This window comes from Ostrea edulis, chromosome 5 (assembly GCF_947568905.1).
Source record: "Ostrea edulis chromosome 5, xbOstEdul1.1, whole genome shotgun sequence".
In the NCBI taxonomy this organism is placed as follows: Eukaryota; Metazoa; Mollusca; class Bivalvia; order Ostreida; family Ostreidae; genus Ostrea; species Ostrea edulis.
Window position 1 is genome coordinate 10455796 of NC_079168.1, and position 23909 is coordinate 10479704.

General features: G+C 35.3%; 2 protein-coding genes across 4 annotated transcripts in view; one reads left to right on the forward strand and one right to left on the reverse strand.

Annotated features, from left to right (window-relative positions):
- Positions 1 to 1516: 1516 nt before the first annotated feature.
- On the forward strand, positions 1517 to 13395 carry LOC125651696 (transcriptional repressor p66-beta-like). 2 transcript variants are annotated; one of them, XM_048880403.2, is made up of 4 exons: positions 1517 to 1700; positions 2890 to 3016; positions 4481 to 4552; positions 9523 to 13395. In XM_048880403.2, the coding sequence occupies exons 1-4, from the start codon at positions 1538 to 1540 to the stop codon at positions 11432 to 11434; spliced, it is 2274 nt and encodes a 757-aa protein (XP_048736360.1). In that variant the 5' UTR covers positions 1517 to 1537; the 3' UTR covers positions 11435 to 13395. The 2 variants fall into 2 exon arrangements, with proteins under 2 accessions (XP_048736360.1, XP_048736361.1); XM_048880404.2 differs by lacking the exon at positions 1517 to 1700 and adding an exon at positions 1896 to 1903.
- Positions 13396 to 17863: 4468 nt separating this feature from the next.
- The window catches only part of LOC125651694 (E3 ubiquitin-protein ligase NEDD4-like), a 56418-nt gene continuing 50372 nt past the window's right edge, over positions 17864 to 23909 (reverse strand). For both annotated transcript variants that reach the window (XM_048880401.2, XM_048880402.2), the window contains 4 exons: positions 23786 to 23906; positions 23219 to 23326; positions 21936 to 22105; positions 17864 to 20278 (listed from right to left, as the gene is read on the reverse strand). In XM_048880401.2, the coding sequence (XP_048736358.1) occupies positions 20176 to 20278; positions 21936 to 22105; positions 23219 to 23326; positions 23786 to 23906 (502 nt within the window). In that variant the 3' untranslated portion in view covers positions 17864 to 20175. The remainder of the gene's footprint in view (positions 20279 to 21935; positions 22106 to 23218; positions 23327 to 23785; positions 23907 to 23909) is intronic.

A 23909-nucleotide genomic window follows, 5' to 3' on the forward strand; every position in this document is an offset into this window, starting at 1 on the left:
AAAAGAAAACTCCAGGCTTCAAGACCATAAACTGAGAATATTCTTAAGTCTAAATTTCATATCCAGCTAACTTTTGAAGTAATTTTCATAAACAAATAAAATGTTCAGTATGTGTTTGCATTTGAATTCTTTTATAAACCTGCAGTGTTTTTTTTTTTTAACATCTGTGCTAGATAAATCCTAAGATATAAGTAATCTCGGTTTATGGTCTTGGGGCCTGGTTTCCATTCCTCTTACATTTCACGCAGTAACCAAAGCATCTTTTGGAAAGTGGTGTCCTATAAAATTGTAATAAAGTTTTAGAATTTTCATTTTCATTCTGGGGGCAATTAAGGATTAAAAAACGACGTTTTTCTATAGAAAAACTTTGATTCACATAACTCCTCTTACAATTATTTATGCAGTAGCCATATAATCTGTTGGGAGATGATTGGTTGTGCCCTTTAAATGTGCAGTAATTAAGTTTTCGGACTTTTTTTTTCATCTTGATGGAAAATGGGGTGGAAAAACGACGAACAAAACCCTTGGTGCTCACTGCATTGTGATGTACAACAAGAATTAAAAGATATTTGAACAAACAAAATATGATGGGACCGGGACACACTCAATGCATCTTGAAATATGCAGCAAGAATACATATGGTATATAGTGTATGTTTAAAGGCAAACATCTACAAGATTGCGGTATCACTGTCTTATGACAGTATAGCGCCCCCCCTCCCCCCCTCTGGTTTTGAATTAATTTTTTGGATGGGATGGGGTGATTTTTTTTTTCAGGGGGACTTGAAAATGGGGGATTGGCTTTCATCAATATTCTTTCACTGCACTTGACCTATTTCATTTCTAGTGTGGAGTTTGTGTGGAAGTTTATTTTGCCCCGTAAATTTTATATATATATTGTCTGATTTAACGAATAAATGAATCATATATATATGCACATAGAAGAAATATTTCAATGTTATTAGTATATTTGACGAGTGTTATACGACCATTCTAGAATGATGTAGATAAATTACCACTTATGCCTATAATTAAGTAATAGTTATTTTGTAATTAAACTGTTTTAATAATTCAGACTGATATTTTTTCTCTCTCTTGCAGTCCGTGCGCTGCGCATCAGTCCTGTACGGGAGACAGGAGTGTAAATTTATTCCCATGGTAAGTTCCTAAAAATCAATAAGTTACATATGCTAAGTTCACAATGTCCATCGTAACGCATGTTCAGCAAATGCATGTCAATGTACTGCGATAAAAATACTCACTCCTCCTAAGAGTAATTAGTTGTTTCATCGGTCATTACAGCGGACCGACCTAATAATCGTACCCACCAAACAAAAACAAAAAAAAGTCAAGCTCTGAGTCTGAGAAGTGTACAAATCGACTCGGTGAGTATATGTTTTTTAATTAATCAATTATGTATACTTAGTGCAGTGGTTTACGATTAAATTGAAGATTTTTTTTAAAATTTCATTTTTTTTTTTGATCAAACGAACTTGACTGAAGTGTGTACTTGTTGCCAATTCAAAGAACCACGTGATATGTGCAACCCAATCGCTTATGACGTGTTGTTTATCTGTAAACAAATTGTTTGTTTGCTCCTTGCTACAATAAAGGTGAACCCCATATTTAATAGATGCCATCTTAGAAGATGGAATGATCGCAGCGGGGACAAAGAAAGTGAGAACTATTCGAGTTTACAAGGTACTGGATTCACACTTTTGCATCGCATAAAAGGATTTAGGATAACCGCATGTAACAAGAATTCTAATATTAAAGGAAGCTCTCGAAGAAAGTATTGTGTATCGGATTAGTATATCCATAACGGAAGTCGGTCTGCATACAACGTTTGTGTACGTAAGATCATACATGTTTTACCGGCAGAATTTGAACGTAAAATACACGTGGTATGTATGTTTTCCCGTGTTTTTCTAAATAGTTTTGGTATATCATCTTTATTTTCATGTACCGAGGGGTTTATTAATAAGCTACAAAGGTCGTATGTGAACATATTCGCACGTGAAGTCTATCGGCATTTGGGCACTTCTCGTAAATTTCAGAATGTTACTGTCGATTAGTTTTACATAGTAAAGCTATTACTAATGCTTTTCAAAGAAAATAGAAGGATTTGAAGATTTTTTTGGATGTGTATTTCAAGGCCAAGCGCGAAGGATAATTACAACAAAATGGCTACCACTATCAATTGCAATTATTTACACGGATTATGACATTGACAAAGTCTTGATAAAATTCGGAATGTATCGATCTCTTATCAGCTTATCGATCGTTGTAGATAACTAAATTTGTCTTGATTGTTTCATTAGGGTTTAGAAGGGAATGTGTTTTGTGTTTTCAAAATGACTTCCTCGAGTGACTATGGAAACTTTTTTTTCGGGTGATGCATGTAGGTCAACGAGCGTCTGGCAAAAGACTGACAACTGTCGGTCATGAGCCTCGTTTTCGAATCCTTCTTTAATTTGCATATCTCGATAAACAAAGGCTTTCACAAGATCACTATATATTTATCTTCATGATGTAAATATGTACATAGGTGATGTATGATTGTCTGACTATTTAAAGAGATTGTAATCCTCATAGATAAAGTTGTTTGTTTTTTTAAATAGAAATTTTTCAATTATTTTTTTTTTCAATTCATCATTTTTTTTTTTCTTTTGTAGAACTTTATTTATTATTTATTGCTGTGTTTCATACATTTGTGGTTGATCAATATTGATACTTTGATTTTGAATTAATTTCAGATCAATCATAAATGTCACTATGTGTTATGAATTTATTATTTGTGTAACTAACATGTAAGAAGATTCAATGAATAAATTCCCATTAGATTTTTTAAATACAGATTACCTTAATCACCCTTTCCTTTTTTTAAAAGAAAGAAATATGGATTCTGAGGACACTAATGCTGAGGATGTTCCAACACAAGATGTCACCAACAACAGTGAAAGCACCACTGAGGCGGGGATCACAGAAGTTACACCTGATGAAGAAACCGTAGTAGAGTAGGTTTTAGTAATGAAAAGGAATAAATTGTGCTTAGCAATCGGGGTTCGAAATTAACTTTTTCGAGCACTAGTCCAAAAATAAAAATTGATTTGTTCGATGTACTCCGACCGACTCGTCAAATTTGCTCCTACCCGATCATTTTTTTTTTTCAGGAATATTAAATTTCATTTTTTTTTTTTTTGGTTCCCTTGAAAAATAGAAAATTCTCCTTACTTTAAAACTAAATATTAAAAAATTTCATGACATTAAAAAACAAACAAACAAAAACACCTACCTACCGACCCACCTTGAAAAATGTGGGTTGGAGTACATCAAACAATAATATTTTTAATGATGGCCCTAGTCCATACGAATTAGTGACTATTACTGTTTCACAGGTTTGTTTACTATAGTATCATTTAAAATGACGCCATAAAATTCACATTTATTCAATGATAATTAATGAAACCAAACAAGTCATATCACGTTATTTCGTTGGTCATAAGTACCATATCAAAGATATTACTTGCAAATATGACATTGTTTTTATGTTTCCACTTTAGTAGAACATTTATTTCGATAGTATTTTGTATTTCCCACATTTACATATCAAAAGAGAAACCTCTTTTAATACATTTCATCGTCTTCCTCGCTGACTGTAGGTCTACTCTGTCCCACTTATCATTGAAAGTTCCACTAAATGCACCTCCTACACAGAAGAGTTTGTATCTCGAAACTGGTGTATTGGTGGATCACTATGGTAGAGCCGAATCTCTGGACTTTAACTCTAAAGTCATGACAAATAATTATAGTTCTAATTAAGAAAGGCGCCATTATATATATATATATATATATATATATATATATATATATATACATATATATATATATATATATTGTAAGCATCTGTTATCATCAAACCTGATCAATTTGATAAGTTGTATATTTACATCTTTAATGTTTTTGCCTTCCATATATATATCTTTTCGAATTGAAATGATAGTCATTTTTTCATGAATGTGAATTATGTACATATAAATCTTGATTATAAATATATTACAACTATTTTAATGGCTGGGAATAAATATTCCAAAAGAAATAGAAGTAAAATGTAAATATCAAGAATAAATATATTAGGGCATGAACAGCAATGCTTCATGCCAGCTTACTTTTAATGAAGCGCCAATACGCTTCAGGAAGTATACTGACGTAAGGCGCCACAGTTCATGTCCTCATGTATTATCAAAATAGAAATTTATTTCTTAAATGAAGGTGTCAATATTTGTATTTTTAACCCTCAAAAAGTTCTTATCAAATTTGAAATATGCAAGTTTCACAAGCCAGCATCCAACTTCTTACCAGGCCCCGGGCATCAAAGTCCTGGAGTTTGTTGACTTGTTGAGTTATAAGTTTTTCATAGTAAAATGTAAATATATTCATGTCATTTGTTTCAAAGTATAAATGATAGTTTGGCATTACAGAGATGGTGAGGGCGATATAGGAAAGAGAAAAAGAACAGAGGAGGGGGAGGAGGGCACTCCACCGGAAAAAAGGTTTGTGTTGCCAAATAAAAGGTTTGTGTTGCTGAATAAAAGGTTTGTGTTGCTGAATAGAGACGGTAAAGGGAATTTACACTAGGCATGTCAAAGGGAGATATACATGTAGATAAAAGGAATCGCTGTCTAGTTTGTTGGGTACACGAGTTATTTAACTACAATGGAAAACATGGTGATTTATGTAAATTATCATGTTTTACATAGTAGGTAATCCCCCCACATACCCAACAAACTTGTCAGTGATTACTTGTGTTTATACATGAAATGAAAATCTGAAATTGACCTATTAAAAAAATACTGCCGTATAGAAATTGAAATTAATGTTAATTTTCACAGTTCCCACACATTGACCTTTCATTCTGCATGAACTGAGAAGTTTATATCCAGTTGTAAGTTGTGGAGAAATTAACACATTGCAGTTACAAAGGGTTATCGCATACAAAACAGGTGAAAATGTAATATAGAAGTATAATGCCTTGTCTAGAGGTCGTCAAATTCTCAGGGCCAGTGCCGAGTATCCAACATGCAAGTTATTTTCACTCATTATATAGCTTTCCAGCCCTCAAGACCATAAAGTGAGAATAGACTTAGGTAGAGAAAAAAAAAAGATTACTTATGTATCTTTAAATTTATCAAGCTCAGATGTTGAAAAAAATGCTGGTTTATTAAAAAAAAAAATTTAAATGCAAACATAGAAAATTTTATTTGTTTATGAAAATTATTTCAAGTTATATATATATATATATATATATATATATATATTGTTCTATGTTGAAAACCAGACCAAAATTTTGTCAGTATGATAAAATCAGAAACACATGTATAATATTTGACATGCAAGGGGAAAACGGGGATTTTTTAATACATATTTATGAGGACAATTCAACTTAATAAGTAGATTATCATCCATGGTCACCAGAAGGTATGGGGCGGGTGGGAGATTTGATATCAATTTATGCTTATTTCACCGACGAATTCCAGATTAAGCTTTAATTTCAAACAAAGAAAGATACCAAACTTCTTCAAGATTCATGCCCATAAGAATGCGGGATATCTATTTTCTTCACGCAGCTTTTCACGTTGCTATATCAGAAATGTAAACAAGAGGTGTAAATACCGGAGTTGGGCATGAAAATTTTCTGGAAATTGCAAGTTTTGCAAAATAAAAAAAATTGGGACGGTCCGATTTTTGAGGGGCGGGCAGGAATGATAATCTATCAATTAAGTTGAATTGGCCTAAAGGAGCGCCATTTATGGTGGATGTATGCTTGTGCACAAGAAAATACATATATTATTAAAAACATCATGAAGATGAGGATTTTGATTACAGTATGTAGTCGTACTGAATAACGATTTTATGTTAAACGTGAAATTTAACTCCCATTGCTCAAAGTGGTTCTCTCTACCCCGTTTTTCATCAGACTTTCCAACTCTTAGAATAAACGATAAAATAGGAAATAAGCTTGATTACTTTGTTATCCAATCAAGTTAAATTGCATAAAGTCTATAACCTGTAACGCTTGACACCAAACACGTGGTTTTTTTGCGTTTTTAGCTCACCTGAGCTGAAAGCTCAAGTGAGCTTTTCTGATCACCCGTATTCCGGCGTCCGTCCGTCCGTCCGTCTGTAAACTTTTCACATTTTCAACTTCTTCTCAACAACCACTGGGCCAATTTCAACCAAAGTTGGCACAAAACATCCTTAGGTAAAGGGAATTCTAAATTGTTAAAATAAAGGGCCAGGCCACCTTCCAAGGGGAGATAATCAAGAAAAGGTAAAAATAGGGTAGGGTCATTAAAAAATCTTCTTCTCAAGAACCACTGGGCCAGAAAAGATGAAATTTATAGATAAGCTTTATTAGGTAGTGCAGATTCTAAATTGTAAAAATCATGGCCCCCGGGGGTCGGATGGGGCCACAATAGGGGATCAAAGTTTTACATACAAATATATAGGGAAAATCTTTAAAAATCTTCTTCTCAAGAACCACTGAGCCAGAAAAGCTGAGATTTATATGAAAGCTTCCTTATATAATGCAGATTCTAAATTGTTAAAATCACGGCCCCCGGGGGTCGGATGGGGCCACAATAGGGGGTCAAAGTTTTACATACAAATATATAGGGAAAATCTTTAAAAATCTTCTTCTCAAGAACCACTGAGCCAGAAAAGCTGAGATTTATATGAAAGCTTCCTTATATAATACAGATTTTAAATTGTTAAAATCATGGCCCCCGGGGGTCGGATGGGGCCACAATAGGGGATCAAAGTTTTACATACAAATATATAGGGAAAATCTTTAAAAATCTTCTTCTCAAGAACCACTGAGCCAGAATAACTGAGATTTATATGAAAGCTTCCTGATATAATGCAGATTCTAAATTATTAAAATCATGGCCCCCGGGGGTCGGATGGGGCCACAATAGGGGGTCAAAGTTGTTGTTTTTTTGTTGTTGTTGTTTTGTTTTTTTTTATATAGTGCAGATTCAAGTTCGTTAAAATCATGGACCCCGGAGATTGAATGGGGCCTCAAGGGGGGCATAAAAGTTTTACATACAATTTATAAGAAAAATCTTTTAAAATCAACTTCTCAAGAACCACTGAGCCAGAAAAGCTGAGATTTATATGAAAGCTTCCTGATATAGTGCAGATTATAAATTGCTAAGATCATGGCCCCCCGGGGGTCGGATGGGGCCACAATAGGGGGTCAAAGTTTTACATACAAATATATAGGAAAAATCTTTAAAAATCTTCTTCCCAGAACCACTAAGCCAGAAAAGCTGAGATTTATATGAAAGCTTTCTGATATAGTGCAGATTCAGGTTTGTTGAAATCATGCCCCCCTGGAGTAGGATGGGGCCACAATAGGGGATCAAAGTTTTACATACAAATATATAGGGAAAATCTTTAAAAATCTTCTTCTCAAGAACCATTGGGCCAAAGAAGTTCATATTTACATGAAAGCTTTCTGACATAGTGTAGATTCAAGTTTGCAAAAACCATGGCCTCCAGGGGTAGGTTTGGGGCCATAATAGGGACTACGGTTTTACATGCAAATAGATATGGAAAATCTTCTGATATGGACCAAGGTGACTCAGGTGAGCGATGTGGCCCATGGGCCTCTTGTTTTTTTTTTTTAAGGTCTTGATTTCAAGGGTTTGGGCCTTTCTAATTGGGAAAAATAGCGACGTTTGCTTGAAATTGGGAAAAATGTTCAATAGATAAAAGAAGTAGGGAGAAAACCAAACCATTGCATTAAGGATGAATTGGACTCCTTCTGACTGACATTTTGGTCAAATCCTTACCTCTTTTAAATACATAGAGGCCAAAAAGTTAGGTTTACTTAACAATTTTGAAGCAAAAATTGTAATCTGGACCTTTGATGATTTATGAACAATAAGGCTACCTGCTTAGATTTGTTTTCATTGTTTGGGAAATTCAAAGCAAAAATTTGGGAAAATACCTGCTTTTTAGCATTGGGTATGAGGCCTTATTTTGGTCCCCTACAGACCCTAAAGAAGTCCCTGTATTTGTTCCTAGAGTAATATCAAATTAATATGGCATGTATAGCTTACATTAGATTAGAAATTTAGTCTATTCCCAGTTTATGGTCTTGAGGCCTGGTAATATTGCATAATTGATGTCCAACATCAAAAGTCAGTCTTGACAATCAATAAAAAAATATTTACTAAGATCTGTTAAAACACATCTGCAATTTTCAACTGATTCGTATTGAAAAATGTTCTATGAATTAAATTACGTTCTTTAATCTAAATGAACCTTGATTATTTTGTTTCCAAATTTGCAATCAACTGCCTTGTTACATAATTTTAGGTGCAGACACAGGCAATTTTACATGAACACTTTGAGATGCAACACATTCTGGGTGTATTTGACTTTTGAAAAATAAATTAGGCGGTAAAATTTTATTACTATGCCAATTTAGTTGAAGAGTTTAAACTTGTTAAACAACCTAAAAATAGGTGACAATTTTTCCACTGGTTCAAATTTAATTCATCCCACTTTTAACTTGGTGCTTGTGGACTTCAGCATCTTCAAATATCATTTCCACCACTTTCACTTATTGAAAGCACAGAAACTTAATAGTGATGATATGCAAGATCATAAATTTTAAGTTTTGTTTACTTTGTACAATTAAGATCTTGCAAGACCAGGATATGGTGAGAATTTTGGCAACTATTTGTATAATGTGCTACAATAAAATTCAAAATCGTGTATGTAGGTAGTTTTAGCAACTGATTGCAATTGAATGCAACAGAAAGAAAAAGTATTAACTTCCTAAATTTAAATGTCATGGACGTTTTTCTATTATTGTTTGCAAGGAAATGAAAAAGCGGACAAGAACATGGATGTGTCAATTTTAAATTTGTTATTAATGAAGTATATTTTAAATTTCCACGTTTTTGCTTTGTATCTTATTTAATTTCCATGATACTTACTGCAGCTCATTTTCTGGGGAGTTGGCCCAAGCTACATACACTTTTTAGCTCACCAGAGCTGAAAGCTTTCAGGAGTGAGCTTTTCTGATCACCTGTTGTCCGTCCATCAGTCTGTCTGTAAACTTTTCACATTTTCGACTTCTTCAAAAACACTGGGCCAATTTCAACCAAACTTGGCAAAAAGCATCCTTGGGTAAAGGGCTTTCAAGTTTGTTCAAATGAAGGGCCATGGCCCCTTGAAAGGGAAGATAATCACAAAAATAGGGTGGGGTCATTTAAAAATCTTCTGAAGAACCACTGGGCCAGAAGAGCTGAAGTTCATTATAACATGTGTTTTTGCCATACTCTTTGATAAAGTCCAGATCATGATGACTATATTGGTGTCAGAGTGGTGCAAAATCTTGAGTCAGACCAAGCAGCTTTTACAAACAATTGCGAAGCTTTGGCGTTCTTGAATAACCATCTTTGCCGAATTCATCTCACTGAACATTGTTTTTTTTTTTTTTTTACAGAAGCAAGTCGGATGAGGAAAATGATGATATGGAAGACAATGGAGAAGAAGTGGGAAGTGACTTGGAAGAAAATGTGGGAAGTGACTTGGAAGAAAATGTGGGAAATGACTTGGAAGAAAATGTGGGAAATGACTTGGAAAAGAAAGTCGATTCTGAGGAAATTCCCAATGAGTGTGGGGCTGGAGAGAGAGATGAGTTGGAAGATTCACAGGAGGCTGGGAGTCCCAAAGTAGAGAGTGTCGGAAGTCCTACTGTAGAGAGTGATAAAACGGGGGAAAAAGATTCTAGTGATGAGTCAAATGTGAAAATGTCAGATGAAGAAATAACAGAAAAGTCGGAGAAAATGGAAGATGATAGTGAAGATTTGAAAACTTCAGATAAAGACAAGGAGTCACAGGGTGATGATGAGAAATGTGATGAAAATGACAGTGTGAAATCTCTGGAAAGTGAGAGTTTGAAATCATCAAAAGACAGTGTGAATGACAAAGGATCTGAGGGCCCAGAGGAGTCGTCATCGGTGAAATCTGAGGACAGCGAGAAGGAGAATCGACGGACAGATGCTGACACACCTATAGATCTGACAACCAAGTCGGGGATCCCAAATGGGAATGGGGGAATGGATGTCATTATGCTTTCGGACTCTGAGGAGGAATTGATGAACGGTGTTCTGAATGGAGATATGACAGATCTTGATGAATGTGAAATACATAAAAGACGTAAAATTGTGAAACGCTTGCAAGCAGAACTAAGAAATGAGGAAGCTAAATTGATATTACTGAGAAAAATGCGTCAAAGTCAAGTCTCCTCTCCATCTGCTCCAGAAAAACCACAAAAACAGCCCCATGCCCAGCCCCCACCACTAGTCAGACCAGGGCAACAGCCTTATCAGGCGCGACCAGCACACAATCAGCCTCCTCAGCTGATTCGAAGCAACAATCAGGGAACCTCGAGTAGGAGTCATCAACAGGGACCTCCACCACTGGTGAACATGAGGGGACAGAATATGTCCAATGGTAATAGTCTGTCACAGCAATTACGATTTCCGGGCATGCAAGGACAGTCAGGTTCACGCAGCATATTTGGATCAAGCTCACAGAGCAATCAGAATAGCATTGCTCAAGTGGACACTCAAACACCTGCACAAAGACAAGCAGCTGCTAAAATGGCTCTACGAAAACAGTTGGAGAAGACCTTGTTACAGATTCCACCTCCCAAACCACCCCCACCTGAGATGAACTTTGTACCAAGTTTGTCAAGCACTGACTTTATATACTTGCTTGGTTTAGAAGAAGCAGTCAATTATATTATTGATGCTAATCTTATATCTAAAGGACAGAAGAATCCTGATGAAAAGATGGTGTGCAATCCTTTCACTTGTGTCCAGTGCAACACAGACTTCACACCTGTCTGGAAGCGAGAAAAGGCTGGTTCCAAGAATGTGATTTGTGAACACTGTGTGACAACCAATCAGAAGAAAGCTCTGAAACAAGAACACACAAATCGTCTAAAGAGTGCTTTTGTAAAAGCTCTCCAACAAGAGCAAGAGATTGAGAGAATGCAAGCTCAGGAAAAGACCTCAGCTCCTTCCCATAGTTCATCTTCCCCAGCTAATAACTCCTCCGCCGCCGCCGCCTCCTCCAATAGCTCGATGAACCTACCAACGAATTCAGCCTCATATAAAGCAACAACAGAAGCCATTAGACATCACCAGAATTTTCTACAAGCCCACCAAGCTGTCACGGCCCACCAGGCAGCACTAAGAATGGGACAGCCTCTAGGGCTCGCCCCCTTTGGTGCCCCTGGACCATTTCCATACCAGATACCCTTTGGGGGAGCGAAAGCGAGTGATCTTAGCTCACTACAACGGAAATACTTGTTAGATATGATACCTCCAAATCGATGGAGCAAGTGAATAAGAGAGAATTTGGATACTGTGAAGTTAAGATCCTTGGATTTTGTATAAATATATTGTGTAATGAAGATAATTGGATTTAGGATATATAGTGAAATTCAGACCTTTAGAATTTTATTGATCTGCAGTGAAATGTACTTAGTTTGGGATGATCTCGCGTGTTCTTGTTCATATGACATGGATCCAGGTTCACATTGTGTTTTTATAAGGTTTGAGCATCTGTTAACTCAGTAGAAAGGAATCGGGTTAATTGTAAAATTAGTGCTACAAGATGTTTGATAGTTTTCAAGGATTTTTTTTTTTATAATTAGTGAGTACTATAGTAGAAGAATACAGTTGTATGACATAGGTATGTAGAGATAAGTGATGGTAATGTTTGTGTATATCATGTGTGTTTGTTTATTACAGTGTGTGACATGAGTGTAGGGATAGTCGATTGGATTGTGTGTGTGTGTATTACAGTGTGTGTGACACGAGTGTAGAGATAGTCGATTGGATTGTGTGTGTGTGTGTTACAGTGTGTGTGACACGAGTGTAGAGATAGTCGATTGGATTGTGTGTGTGTGTGTATTACAGTGTGTGTGACATGAGTGTAGGGATAGTCGATTGGATTGTGTGTGTGTTACAGTGTGTGTGACACGAGTGTTGAGATAGTTGATTGAATTGTGTGTGTGTATTACAGTGTGTGTGACACAAGTGTTGAGATAGTTGATTGAATTGTGTGTGTGTATTACAGTGTGTGTGACACGAGTGTAGAGATAGTTGATTGAATTGTGTGTGTGTGTGTGTGTATTACAGTGTGTGTGACATGAGTGTAGAGATAGTGGATTGGATTGTGTGTGTGTGTGTTACAGTGTGTGTGACACGAGTGTAGAGATAGTCGATTGGATTGTGTGTGTGTGTATTACAGTGTGTGAAATGAGTATGGAGAGATAGTCAATTGAATTGTGTTTGTTTATAACAATGTGACACTGCCACAGGTTGAAGTCTCCTCGAGTATTATGTTTATTGCATTACATAGTTGCCGACTAGTGTATAAATCCTGGTGCCAATTAGTGCTGCAGTTTGTAATGGTGGATTTCCTCTGGTCAGGAAATGTTATGTACAAGGTCATTTACTAGTATATTTCATTGTGCATTGTTTTTCACAACATATCTTTAGATTTGATTCGAGAGTGTCATTTTTCTCTGCAGCGGGTATAGATGTGGCTCGTGTGATATAATGATTTGTCTGTGTGCAAGGTGTTAATATAATGATTTGTCAGTGTGCGAGGTTAATATTATGATTTGTCAGAGTGAGGTTAATATAATGATTTGTCTGTGTGCGAGGTGTTAATATAATGATTTGTCAGTGTGTATGATACAATGTGATGATTTGTCAATGTGAGTATAGAGAGCACGAGTCGGTTGCATCATGTTCAGTACTTTGGATACTGGGGCGTGACCAAGAATGGAGTAAATGCCATTGTAATAATGCTTCTAGAAGATGTGTGTATTATTATTTATTTGTAGTGGGAATCTTGTAGGATGCTTGTAGCAATATATGACATATTTTGTCTGGAGTTTGAGATTACAGGAAGAATTGGGTAAAACTGCAAATAATAACTCTGAAGTAGTCATTGTACTTAGCACAGAAAATGTGGTCTTTTTTGTGGGTTTCTGCTAGAGTGGTTTATGAATTAACGTATTGTTTATTTGTAATGAGCAGGTCGTGTTTTCAGTTGTCTGAATGATTTTCCTTTGAAATATATTTATAGGGAAGGGCATCAGCACAGCTTACGAAACGTTGTGGCACATTTTTTTTTGATTTCGTTCTGAGTTTTTATTTATTTAAAATGTACCTGATAATTTTGAAAATGCTTTAACATTCATCTTGTGTCTATTGCCATGCATATGACCATCATAAATATGTCGTATGTAAATCTTTTGGAAAATTGTTCCATTAAACAATAGTGAACAGATTGCTTATAGTTAGACCTCAGCATAACACCACAAAGGAAGATAGACCTGTTAGATTTATCTTCACAAGTCAAAGGTTATCGATTCGCTACCTCGCACTAACCTTTGACATCAGTCACCATTCAAAACATGGGTTTGAAACAGAGGATGATGTAATATGCTAAAATTAAATCAGCCAATGATATGCCTTGTTTCAGATGCAAGTTTGATTAAGAACATAAACAGAAAGTTAAAAAAAAAAAGGGTGCGTCTATTGACGAAAAGATGACCGATAAACATATAACACTTTGTCTAATTGTTTCTTCAAAGAAAATGAATTTTCCAAAATCAAAGGACAGTATCGGTGTACTGGTAACTGGCCACAAATTATACACCATGTTTCCATCGATATGTGCGTTAAATTTCGTTTTCGGCCAATTATGAAAACTGTTTAATAATTGGCTACGGGCTGCAACACCAATCGCATGCTCTTGTTTGGAACCCATGTTTTGAATGGCGACTGATGTCAAGGGTTGGTCCGAGGTCACGAATCAATAACCCTCGACTTGTGAAGATTTCTTAGATTGAGTGACCTGGTTGCAGTGAGGGTCTGATGATCCAAGAGGAAAGAATACTTGCAATCTTGCATCCAGAGGGCATCCCAACCACAACTTAACCTACATTATACAGCGATGGTCTTCTGTACCGATAAATTGTACAGGTGTGCTATTTGAGATTATTTTCTCTATTCCTATTGAGCCATTAGCAAACCTACACTGACTGAAGATTCCTGCGGAATTGAGAAGATTTGAAAATGGTTTCCAATACTATGTACAACTTCAAATCCCAGTTGTGGTCCTGTCTTGACCCAGGGTCATGCTTTCATCAAACTTGATAAATCCACACAGAAGGATACCTGTTTGAGGTGCAATCTAATCCCATGGGTTTCAATGACCTGCATATTGATTAAAGGTGTTGAGAGATGTTTTCCAGTATATTAAACAGATCTTACCCTTGGAGATCAGTCCGAGCAAACGAGAATTCTAAATGTATAAGGATTTGCCAAGTGGAACCTCATAGAAATTTTGAACACACCACCCCATTTTTAAAATTTTTGTTCGCTCTTCTGAGCCGAAGGCTCAAAGAGCTAATGCTATGGCCATTTGTGCGGTGTGCGTAAACTTTTTAGAAAAAGGGCTATAACTCAAGAACCCCTTGGCCAATTTTTTTCAAATTTGTTACAGGGTATCATTGGCCCCAAGGGCTTTCATACATACTAAATAGAGGGATGTGACCCTTTAACAAGGGGAGATAATCAGGAAAAAAAAAACAAAAGTAGTGGTTGCTAAAAAATCTTCTTCTCAAGAACCACTGGGCAGATTATCACCAAACTTACACATAAGGATGAGGATATGTTGTAGATTAAAAATTGTTCAAGGCATTACCCTGGGGCAAAGGGCATGGTCTCAAGGTCACTTCAAAGTTGACCTAAATTTATATTTCCTTAGATCTTTGATATTTTAGTCATTATAAGGACTAGGATCATCAAATTTTGACAGTTGATGCATCTTAGGACCTTGTGTCAAGTTGTCTCAAAAGTAGGTCACGGTGACCTACTTTTTGAATTTTGCAGGTATTTATTTTAAAATTAATTTTGATGCATATCTTGGACACTTTGAAGCCTATGATCATCAAAACTTGTCAGTTGGTGGATCATGGGACCTTGAAATGCGTCAACTGAAAAATAGATCACCGTGACCTACTTTCTGAATTTTATGGCTTATCATTTGTAGATATATTTTAAGTTGTTATTTCAAATACCGAGAGGTTTAGAATCATCAAATCTTGTAAGTTGATGCATCTTGAGGCCTTGAAACATATTTATAAAAAAGTAGGTCACAGTGACCTACTTTTTGAATTTTGCAGATATTCAAATTTCACATTTTCAATTTTAGATGCATATTTTGGGCACTGTAAAACCTAGGATCATCAAACTTTGTCAGTTGATGCGTCTTCGGTTTGTGTCGACCAAAAAGTAGGTCACTGTGACCTACTTTTGGTATTTGACAGCTAAATTACTATATTTCAGACACTATTTGACCTACAATCATCAAACTTTGTCAGTTGATGCATCTTGAGTCTTCGGAGTGTATCGACCAAAAAGTAGGTCAGTGACCTACTTTTGGCATTTGACAGTTATATTTATATATTTCAGTCACTAATTGACCTACAATCATCAAACTTTGAGTTGATGCATCTTGAGTCTACGGAGTGTGTCGACCAAAAAGTAGGTCAACTTGACCTACTTTTGGAATTGGACGGCTATATTTATATATTTCAGATACTATTTGACCTACAGTCATCAAACTTTGTCAGTTGATGCGTCTTGCATGTTCAAAGGGTGTCGACCAAAAAGTAGGTCACCTTGACCTACTTTTGGAATTGGACGGCTATATTTATATAATTCAGATACTATTTGACCTACAGTCATCAAACTTTGTCAGTTGTTGGGTCTTGCATGTTTGAAGGGTGTTGACGAAAAAGTAGGTCACCTTGACCTACTTTTGGAATTTGACGGCTATATTTATATATTTCAGATACTATTTGACCTACAGTCATCAAACTTTGTCAGATGATGGGTCTTGCATGTTCGGAGTTCGCTGACCAAAAAGTAGGTCACCATGACCTACGATTGGAATTTGACAGCTATATTTCAATATTCAGATACTAATTGGCTTAAAATCATCAAACTTTGTCAGTTGATATTTCTTGGGTTCTCAAAATGTGTAAACCAAAAAGTAGGTCACATTGACCTACCTTTTTTTAATTCTTAGGATTTAACTAAAGATTTAGAATACTAAGAGGCTAAGAATAGAAATGGTGGGGTTGTACAATTTATCAGAAGAGCGATTCTAGGCCCTTGGGCCTTTTGTTTATATTATCTCCCAAAGAGAGTGTATGGCCCTTCATTTCAACAATCCCTTCATGTATTGCCAATATACTTTGTCAAGTATTCACCAGAAGTTCAAAATATGATTAGGTAACAGATGACAGACTTGCAATCAAAAAGTTCAAGACTGACAAACTCGTAGCCAGCCCCGTTGCAAGTTCCCTGTCAGTTGTATGATCTATACCTGGTAATGACTTTCAAGTCCTGTAGGTCAGATCTGAAATGCCATGACTGGAGCTCTAATTTTACCAGAATGACCTTTTGGGGGAGTAATTGTCTCCCACCTCCTGTAAATGGAGTGAGATGCTGACCATGTTTAAGATACAGGGCATTGACTTCCATCAGTGGTCTGCAGGTGTCCCTGTTTTCCTTCATCTGGCTTTGGAACAAAGTTTTCTAGCTCTGGGATTAAAGACTTCAGTAAATGGTAACCTGTGTAACTGAACTTTGGAAATTCTAATCAAAAGCACTGGTGATTTTGCAAAATGTTTCATTCTTGATTATTTGACTACACCAGTTTTGTGCCATTTACCATTTCCTGACTGACTACATAAGTTTAACATTCTTTATGAGTGAAAAATTCTCAAACAGGACGTTTAAAAACATACAATCCATTCTTGACTGCTTAACTAGATGCCAAGTTTTGCGCAGTCTTAGAAAGATATTGCACGTTTGTGTGGCTAGGTTTACACATCTTCGCTAGCCAAGGGTGACGCTCCACAGCGTTTCTCTTTTCTAAAGAGATGCACAGTGGAGCGTTGCCCTTGGCTAGCGAAGACAAGTTTTACAGTGAGCTAAAGTTTCTGCATGCACAACTCGCACATTTGTATTTTATCCAACAATTCCCCAGAAGTCATTTTTTCATGTCCCTTCATACATGTATAAGACTATATGAAGTTCATCTGTTGAAAACTGCTAACAAATATCCCTGCTTTGTGACCTTGACCTTCAAATCTGCAGTTATACTAAAATATACGAGGATTGTCCCAAAAAGTCGTAGACAATGTTAATAATTTTCGAAATATGCATCAAATTCAGAAAAAATTTGCATGAAAAAACTTTTACTTGTTCTAAACAAAAATGTAAAATTTGAAATAAGTAGCAAGAGATAAATGAAATGTTACTGAATAAAAAGAGATCCATATATGCATTGTTGGTGAAAATAAATAGATATTTTCTTAGTACCACTCAATTAGATGAAAGCAAATATTTTCATAATAAATATATCGCATTCATATCAATGGAATTGATAATTTTTTCTGCATAATATACTGGTTTTACAACCTCGGAATATCATAATGGCAGAGAAGTGACATTTCAAACGATGGACAGACAGTGGTTACTACATGTACTTCCACATGGTTCAGACAAACAAAAAATATTTCTCTAGTTTGGAGCACAATGCATGCAGGCTTGAAATTCTCGAAAAAATCTCAAACACAAGTTTCACTTTGAACAGTCAAAATTTGAGTTAAATTCAAGTCCCCCCCCCCCCCCCCCCCCCTTCCATGAAATCTATTTCACAAAGCAAGTGAGAAAGGGTAAAAAAAAAATCTGTTTATTGATAATTTATTTAACTGTATATAAATTTTTGTTCATAGGCAAGAACAGAACACAAGTTCATTGCTTTCAAATGCTATTTGGGAATCAAATCATAACTTATACCTCTAGGAATGACCTGATTAGCAAATTAGTGGAGAGTAAATTAATAATCACATTGTCTCAGGTATAAAAACATGTACGTTTGTAGTGGAGTATAAATGGTACAAATGTACATAACAGTTGTAAACAGGCCCCATATATACAAATTTCTCTAAATACCAATGCACATGTAAATTGCATGATCAACACAGGAAAAACTTGATAGAGTGATTGATCTGTGAAGATTCACATAGCTGTAGCTGGCAAAACAAAAATAAAACACATGTAACATTATTCTGCCTTTGATGCGAAGTAAACATATTCAGTTTTTACTATTGACTGCTTACATGATCTTATCAACTGCACAAAACAAATAAAAGATATTAAAAATTATTTCATGAAATGCCGTTAAGAATTTATCTCACAATCAGTATAAAGTGAAAGTAGAGAACAAAAATCACAACTTTCTGTTTTGAAAATAAATTAACATTATACATCAAGCATAACTATCATTAAGTACATAGATGAACTGTACAAATGTAAAAAGTTATTCACAATTGAGCAAATGCAAATGTACACTATAAAAAGAACTGTCGAGAATATCATGTGAATTAAAATTGATTGTACAAAGAAAAAGAATTCAAAATCAGTTTCTCTTCTTTCTTGGGAGAGTTAATAGTGGGTGAACAATGATTAAAATGACAAAGAGAAGAAATTAAATTCCTTTTGATAGTCCCTGTGATCTTTTACTGATACAGTAATATCATACAACACTATATATCACATAGTGTTTAATTCATTCCTGTGTATAATTAGCTTAGGAAGAGGATATGTGAAAACTGACCTGGCTCCAATATACACATGGAATTTAAAAAGTATCATAACAACACCTTTATTCCCTAAGACTAGCATACAGTATCTTATATACATACGATAATTATTGGTGTACACTACCACGGCTCTGCTCTAAAATCATATCTCAACTTGTTTACAACTTAATATACAATGTACATATATATATATATATATATATAACAGGTTCATAAAAAATACGGGGGGAAAATAATACACTGTACAAAAAGATACTGGAATTTATTGTTTTAGTGATTACCAAGAAAGACATGCACCATATATTGCCTTGAAATAATTTTCAATTTAAAGTTGATCACCGCTGGATTTCAGTAAATAGTCATGCAAATTGAGTGCTATATCGTAAGAACCATTTGTTTTTTTTGGGGGGGGGGGGGGGGGGGGTTTATAATTATGGGATGTTGATTTCATGGTTTTTGAGTCTTCCTTCTTTAGATTAATTCACTTTCCCCATTTGTGAATTTTGTGAAGATATATATATATAAAACCAAGAAAACAAAAATTATATTCCTTTGCAAATTTGTTATTTCCTGCAATTCAGTAAAAAAAAAATTAAAATATTCTTCCTCGTAACCAAACTAAATGTTAAACTGTGCTGGGTAAAAATACACATATTCAACTTTATCTGTAGCAATAACTAAAAATTTAAGATCGAAGATCTCTTTATTGAATGGACATACTAGATTTTGAAAGTTACAATGGCACTCTTCAGGGCCGTAAATTAACCTTCAATTTGGAGGAGGCAGGAAATTAGGCGGGGGTCTGGGGGCCGCCCAGGCCCCCAGACGCTGAGCACATTTTGTGCACACTGAACATGTTTCGTGCAAAATCCTTGATTCTAGGGCCTTCTAAGATGTTACTTGACTAACTCACTCTAAAAGAAAGATTTGGAATGCTTTTTAAGGGAGGTATCATGTTCTTAGTTATTGGAAACAACATAAATTCTAATGAACTTTAAATTTTAATTTTTTTTGGCTCAAAAGTTGGAGGAGGCAGCTGCCTCCTCCGCCTCCATGTAATTTACGGCCCTGCTCTTAACATGGTAACACATACTCATATACAAAGCTTTACTTTCTTTTTATAAACAAATACAAAGCACTACAATGAACTCCTATAATAGCATAGCTCTGATCAGTAAATATAGCTATACCTCTTTTGACAGGAGTACATAAATAATAAATTGCACAAGTCTGATCACAGTCAGATTATACATAACCAAGGATCCTTTTTTCTGGTATAAACCTACACACCTAGAATAATGCCACAGTTTTCTCACGGTATTCACCTTGCAACTTGCATACTTATTTAGAAAATTAAGTCTCAAAGAAACTGTCAATCACAACTTAATCCACGCCCTCAAATCCTTGCGTGTTTTCCACCGCTGTGAGCAGCTTCTGTCTTAGGTCATGGTAATCCAGGTATGGAGGTAGGTCCAAGCGATTAAAGCTGACAAAATGGAAGAAAATTGTTCAGCGTGCATCAAACAACTTAAACGTACATTGTAAATCAAATCATTGTAATTTACAAGTGATATAGTTAACAAATAGTTTTATCGAAAGTCTTATCATCAGAAATACTAAGCACCGATACTCCACACACAAAAAAGCCCATGGGCCTTAATGGTCACCCGAGTATGTACAGTGTGCTATATACATATAAATTTAGATACATTGGTATAACTATCTTACCTTTTGATAATTTGCAATTCTTTTTTTTATTTCTCTTTCTTTAAAGAAAAGTTAGTTTTGTCACATCACGGTGAAATGTGATTTTTCTATTTCAGTTCTAAAATCCTGATATTTAGTAGAAAACCCGCACATAGTTTGTGAACTTGATGTACAAGAATAAAGACATTTCTAACAGAAGTTAATGCATTTGTCGACAGATGATGGGACCAGAATTAACTCCTTAATTATGGAACATGAATTTCACATTTTTGGTAGAAGACCAGTTGCTCATTATGATAATGTAAATAGTTTTTCTGATGAATGTCCAGAAATACTGAAGACTTTTAATGAAATATAATTCCCTTCAATATAATACATCATAAACTTTTCCCCAATCTGGTCCTCAGCGCAGGTTTCACGGATTTCAAAAGTTTGGTAGAATGAAGAGGGCTCACTGCATGCTCAATATCATAATATTACAAACAGTCTGACTGCTTGATGTTCAGAAGTAAAGATGAAGATTTTCTCTAAGATATAACACATCATTGCTATAATTAGCCTTCAATGGCTTCTGGTTCAGTACCGTATAAAATATAAAGGACTTGTGCACGCCTACAAAGCAGTCCACAGAAATGGACCCACTTACTTAAATGAAGTCGTTACTCCGTATTGTCCACCTAGAAACTTGCGATTGGAAAATGGAATGCTTCTGAGCATTCTCCAGACTCGAACTATGACTTTTGAAAACAGGCACTTTCAAATTGACTATTCAGTGACTGCACAATGGAACACTTTACCAATTGGATTATGCTGTGCCAAATCATTGGACATTTTTAAGCAACATCTTACGACTTATTTCTTTAACATTGTCTTTAATGTTTAACTGAAAATGACAATTCTTACCAGCACATAATACTACTTTAATGCAGGACAATTTTTTTTATTCACTTTTACTTGTATGCTTTTTAAAATGTGAAGCGCTGAAGAGATTTTAAATTGATTAGGGGACTATACAAATTTTAGTATTGTAATGTATTACTATATGACCAACTTAGTCCCACCCTGGCACTGCTTGATATCCATGAGTAAAGACAATATGCTATATACTAAAATTGGTTGGTTTGGTTCAGCCATTCCAAAGAAGCAGCTGAGAATGTTCAAAACTAAAGTCTACGACTGACACATGATGGATGACTAACAACGAGGCAAAAACAAAAAGCAGTGTGACTCAGGTGACCTAAAATGTTTTAAACTACTTCTACAATAGCTAGAGGTTTACAGCAAGATGCTTTGGACTTGGTACTGCTGAGGTATACATATTAGGACCTAAGGAACTCTAACAGAGGCTCTAACTTGTACAAGTACTTTCCGAGGTAAAATTTTAATTTTCAGCATCCCCAAATGAACATCAAATCTACTTTTGCATTTTGTCTTACCAGGTGTGGGCCCGTGGAAACTGGTTGGTATTGCCCCACTTCTCAATGGTGAACAGCTGTGGGCCGTTACTTCCATACAGTGCTCGGAATCCATTCATGGGAACTCGAGACGTTCCCGTCACAAACTGTAGTAGGCGAGCTCTCATTTCATTGTTTAGTGAATACACAGCCTGCAGAAAAGATCCTTTATTATCATCACTCTTCTCATTACAGTACATCTATTTTCATCACTCTTCTCATTACAGTACATCTATTTTCATCACTCTTCTCATTACAGTACACCTGTTTCATATTTCTACATTAGTACTGTCATAAAGGTTCTCTGACAGCACTGAAGAGAATAAAATAATATTCCCTGAATCACATAGTGCCCTGTCACACATGAATTTTCCATTTACAAATGTTTCGATGGCCTGGATCTTCTAATCTATCATTCAATCTCCTTAGAATGCTGACGACACAAAAGACAGTACATAAAAGCAAGTCGTCTGGAATCGCACTAATAATGTGGCTATATCTAATAACACATCAATTTCATTTGATATATCTTATGTTTTATTCTCTATCAAATTCTGTGCTCTGTAATACATGTACAATTGATATAGCTTTTGTTTAATTCCTTTGAAATTAAATGTATTCTTTTAAAAAATGCTAGCAAATCAATTACAACATACACGTATTTATGTGTTAACTAGATTTTTTGTGTACATGACTTCAATTATGGCACAAAATTATTTTCTGCATACTACACACATTTTTCATGTATATGCATTCTTACATTCTTTTAAAACCATAAACAGTAAAACATGGTTATAGCGAACCTTCAGGGCCAGTAAAAGAGTTCATTATAGCCAAACTTCATTTTACAGTAAAACATGGTTATAGCAAACCTTCAGGGCCAGCAAAAGAGTTCTTTATAACCAAAAACTTCATTATACAGTAAAACATGGTTATAGCAAACCTTCTGGCCAGCGAAAAAGAGTTCATTATGTCCAAAAACTTCATTATATCCAATAAAATTTTCTTGTTTTCCTTTTATAGTGGAATACATATCACTTCGCAAGGAGTGTGAATTCATAATAAATGTGCTTATTTTAAGTGTATTTTACTGTACAAAGCAATAAAATGGGTATGAAGTGGTAGAGTTTAGGATTGTTTTAGATACCCATGTACGGTTTCATAGATATCTGAAAATGCTTAAAACTCCTGGCCTTGTCTGTACTCGGCACACAGTAGTTACTAAATTCCTTTACCATTACTTTGTTATTCATTTCATACAGTACCTTCCAAAAGTTGATAATGACGGGATGATTGGGGTTATATTCTCCTTTGTAAGCACTGTGAGCCTTCCAGTCGTTCACATCAATGTCCTGTAGACCACACATCAGCAGCTGAAAGTACAAACATGCACCGACGTTAGTTTACAGTCATCTAACAATGTAAGAGGATTATTGGAATTACAGCCAAATGCATGAATAAGATTTTAGTGAAAATTTAATATTCTAATCAGATCTACATTTTCATTGGCTAATACACTTATTGAAAATTTTATGTCTATTGTATCTCAACAACTTTCATGTAACATTTCAGGAAATATCAAAAGCAAAATTCACAAAATAATGAAAATTGTCCAATATTAATAGTTTCAATAACTGGTCTCTACACTAAGATGCTGGTCACAAGCATCCCTTTCACTAGATATTAGGTCCGAACAATAATAGAAGCCTAATTGATTTTCTGTGTCAATTAAAAATGAATGCAAATTGAATTTTGAGTGAAGTATGGGTGCATGCAAAACCAATTTCTATTATTCTCTGATATTTCTATCTCTTCATTTGAAGTACACTTACTTCCAACTCATTTTCATCAAATATTTTGATCATTTCCAATGGCACCAAACATGCAAATCCTCTCATGAAAGCCTTCATCTGGGCCTCAATTCGGGACATGAACCGCCACTGTATGACTAGACTG

Coding starts and splice junctions, on each gene's coding strand:
- LOC125651696 (XM_048880403.2), top strand. CDS start 1,538: ATGTGCAACCCAATCGCTTATGACGTGTTGTTTATCTGTAAACAAATT. Junction 1,701..2,889: donor GAACTATTCGAGTTTACAAG/GTACTGGATTCA, acceptor TTTTTTTAAAAG/AAAGAAATATGGATTCTGAG. Junction 3,017..4,480: donor GATGAAGAAACCGTAGTAGA/GTAGGTTTTAGT, acceptor TTGGCATTACAG/AGATGGTGAGGGCGATATAG.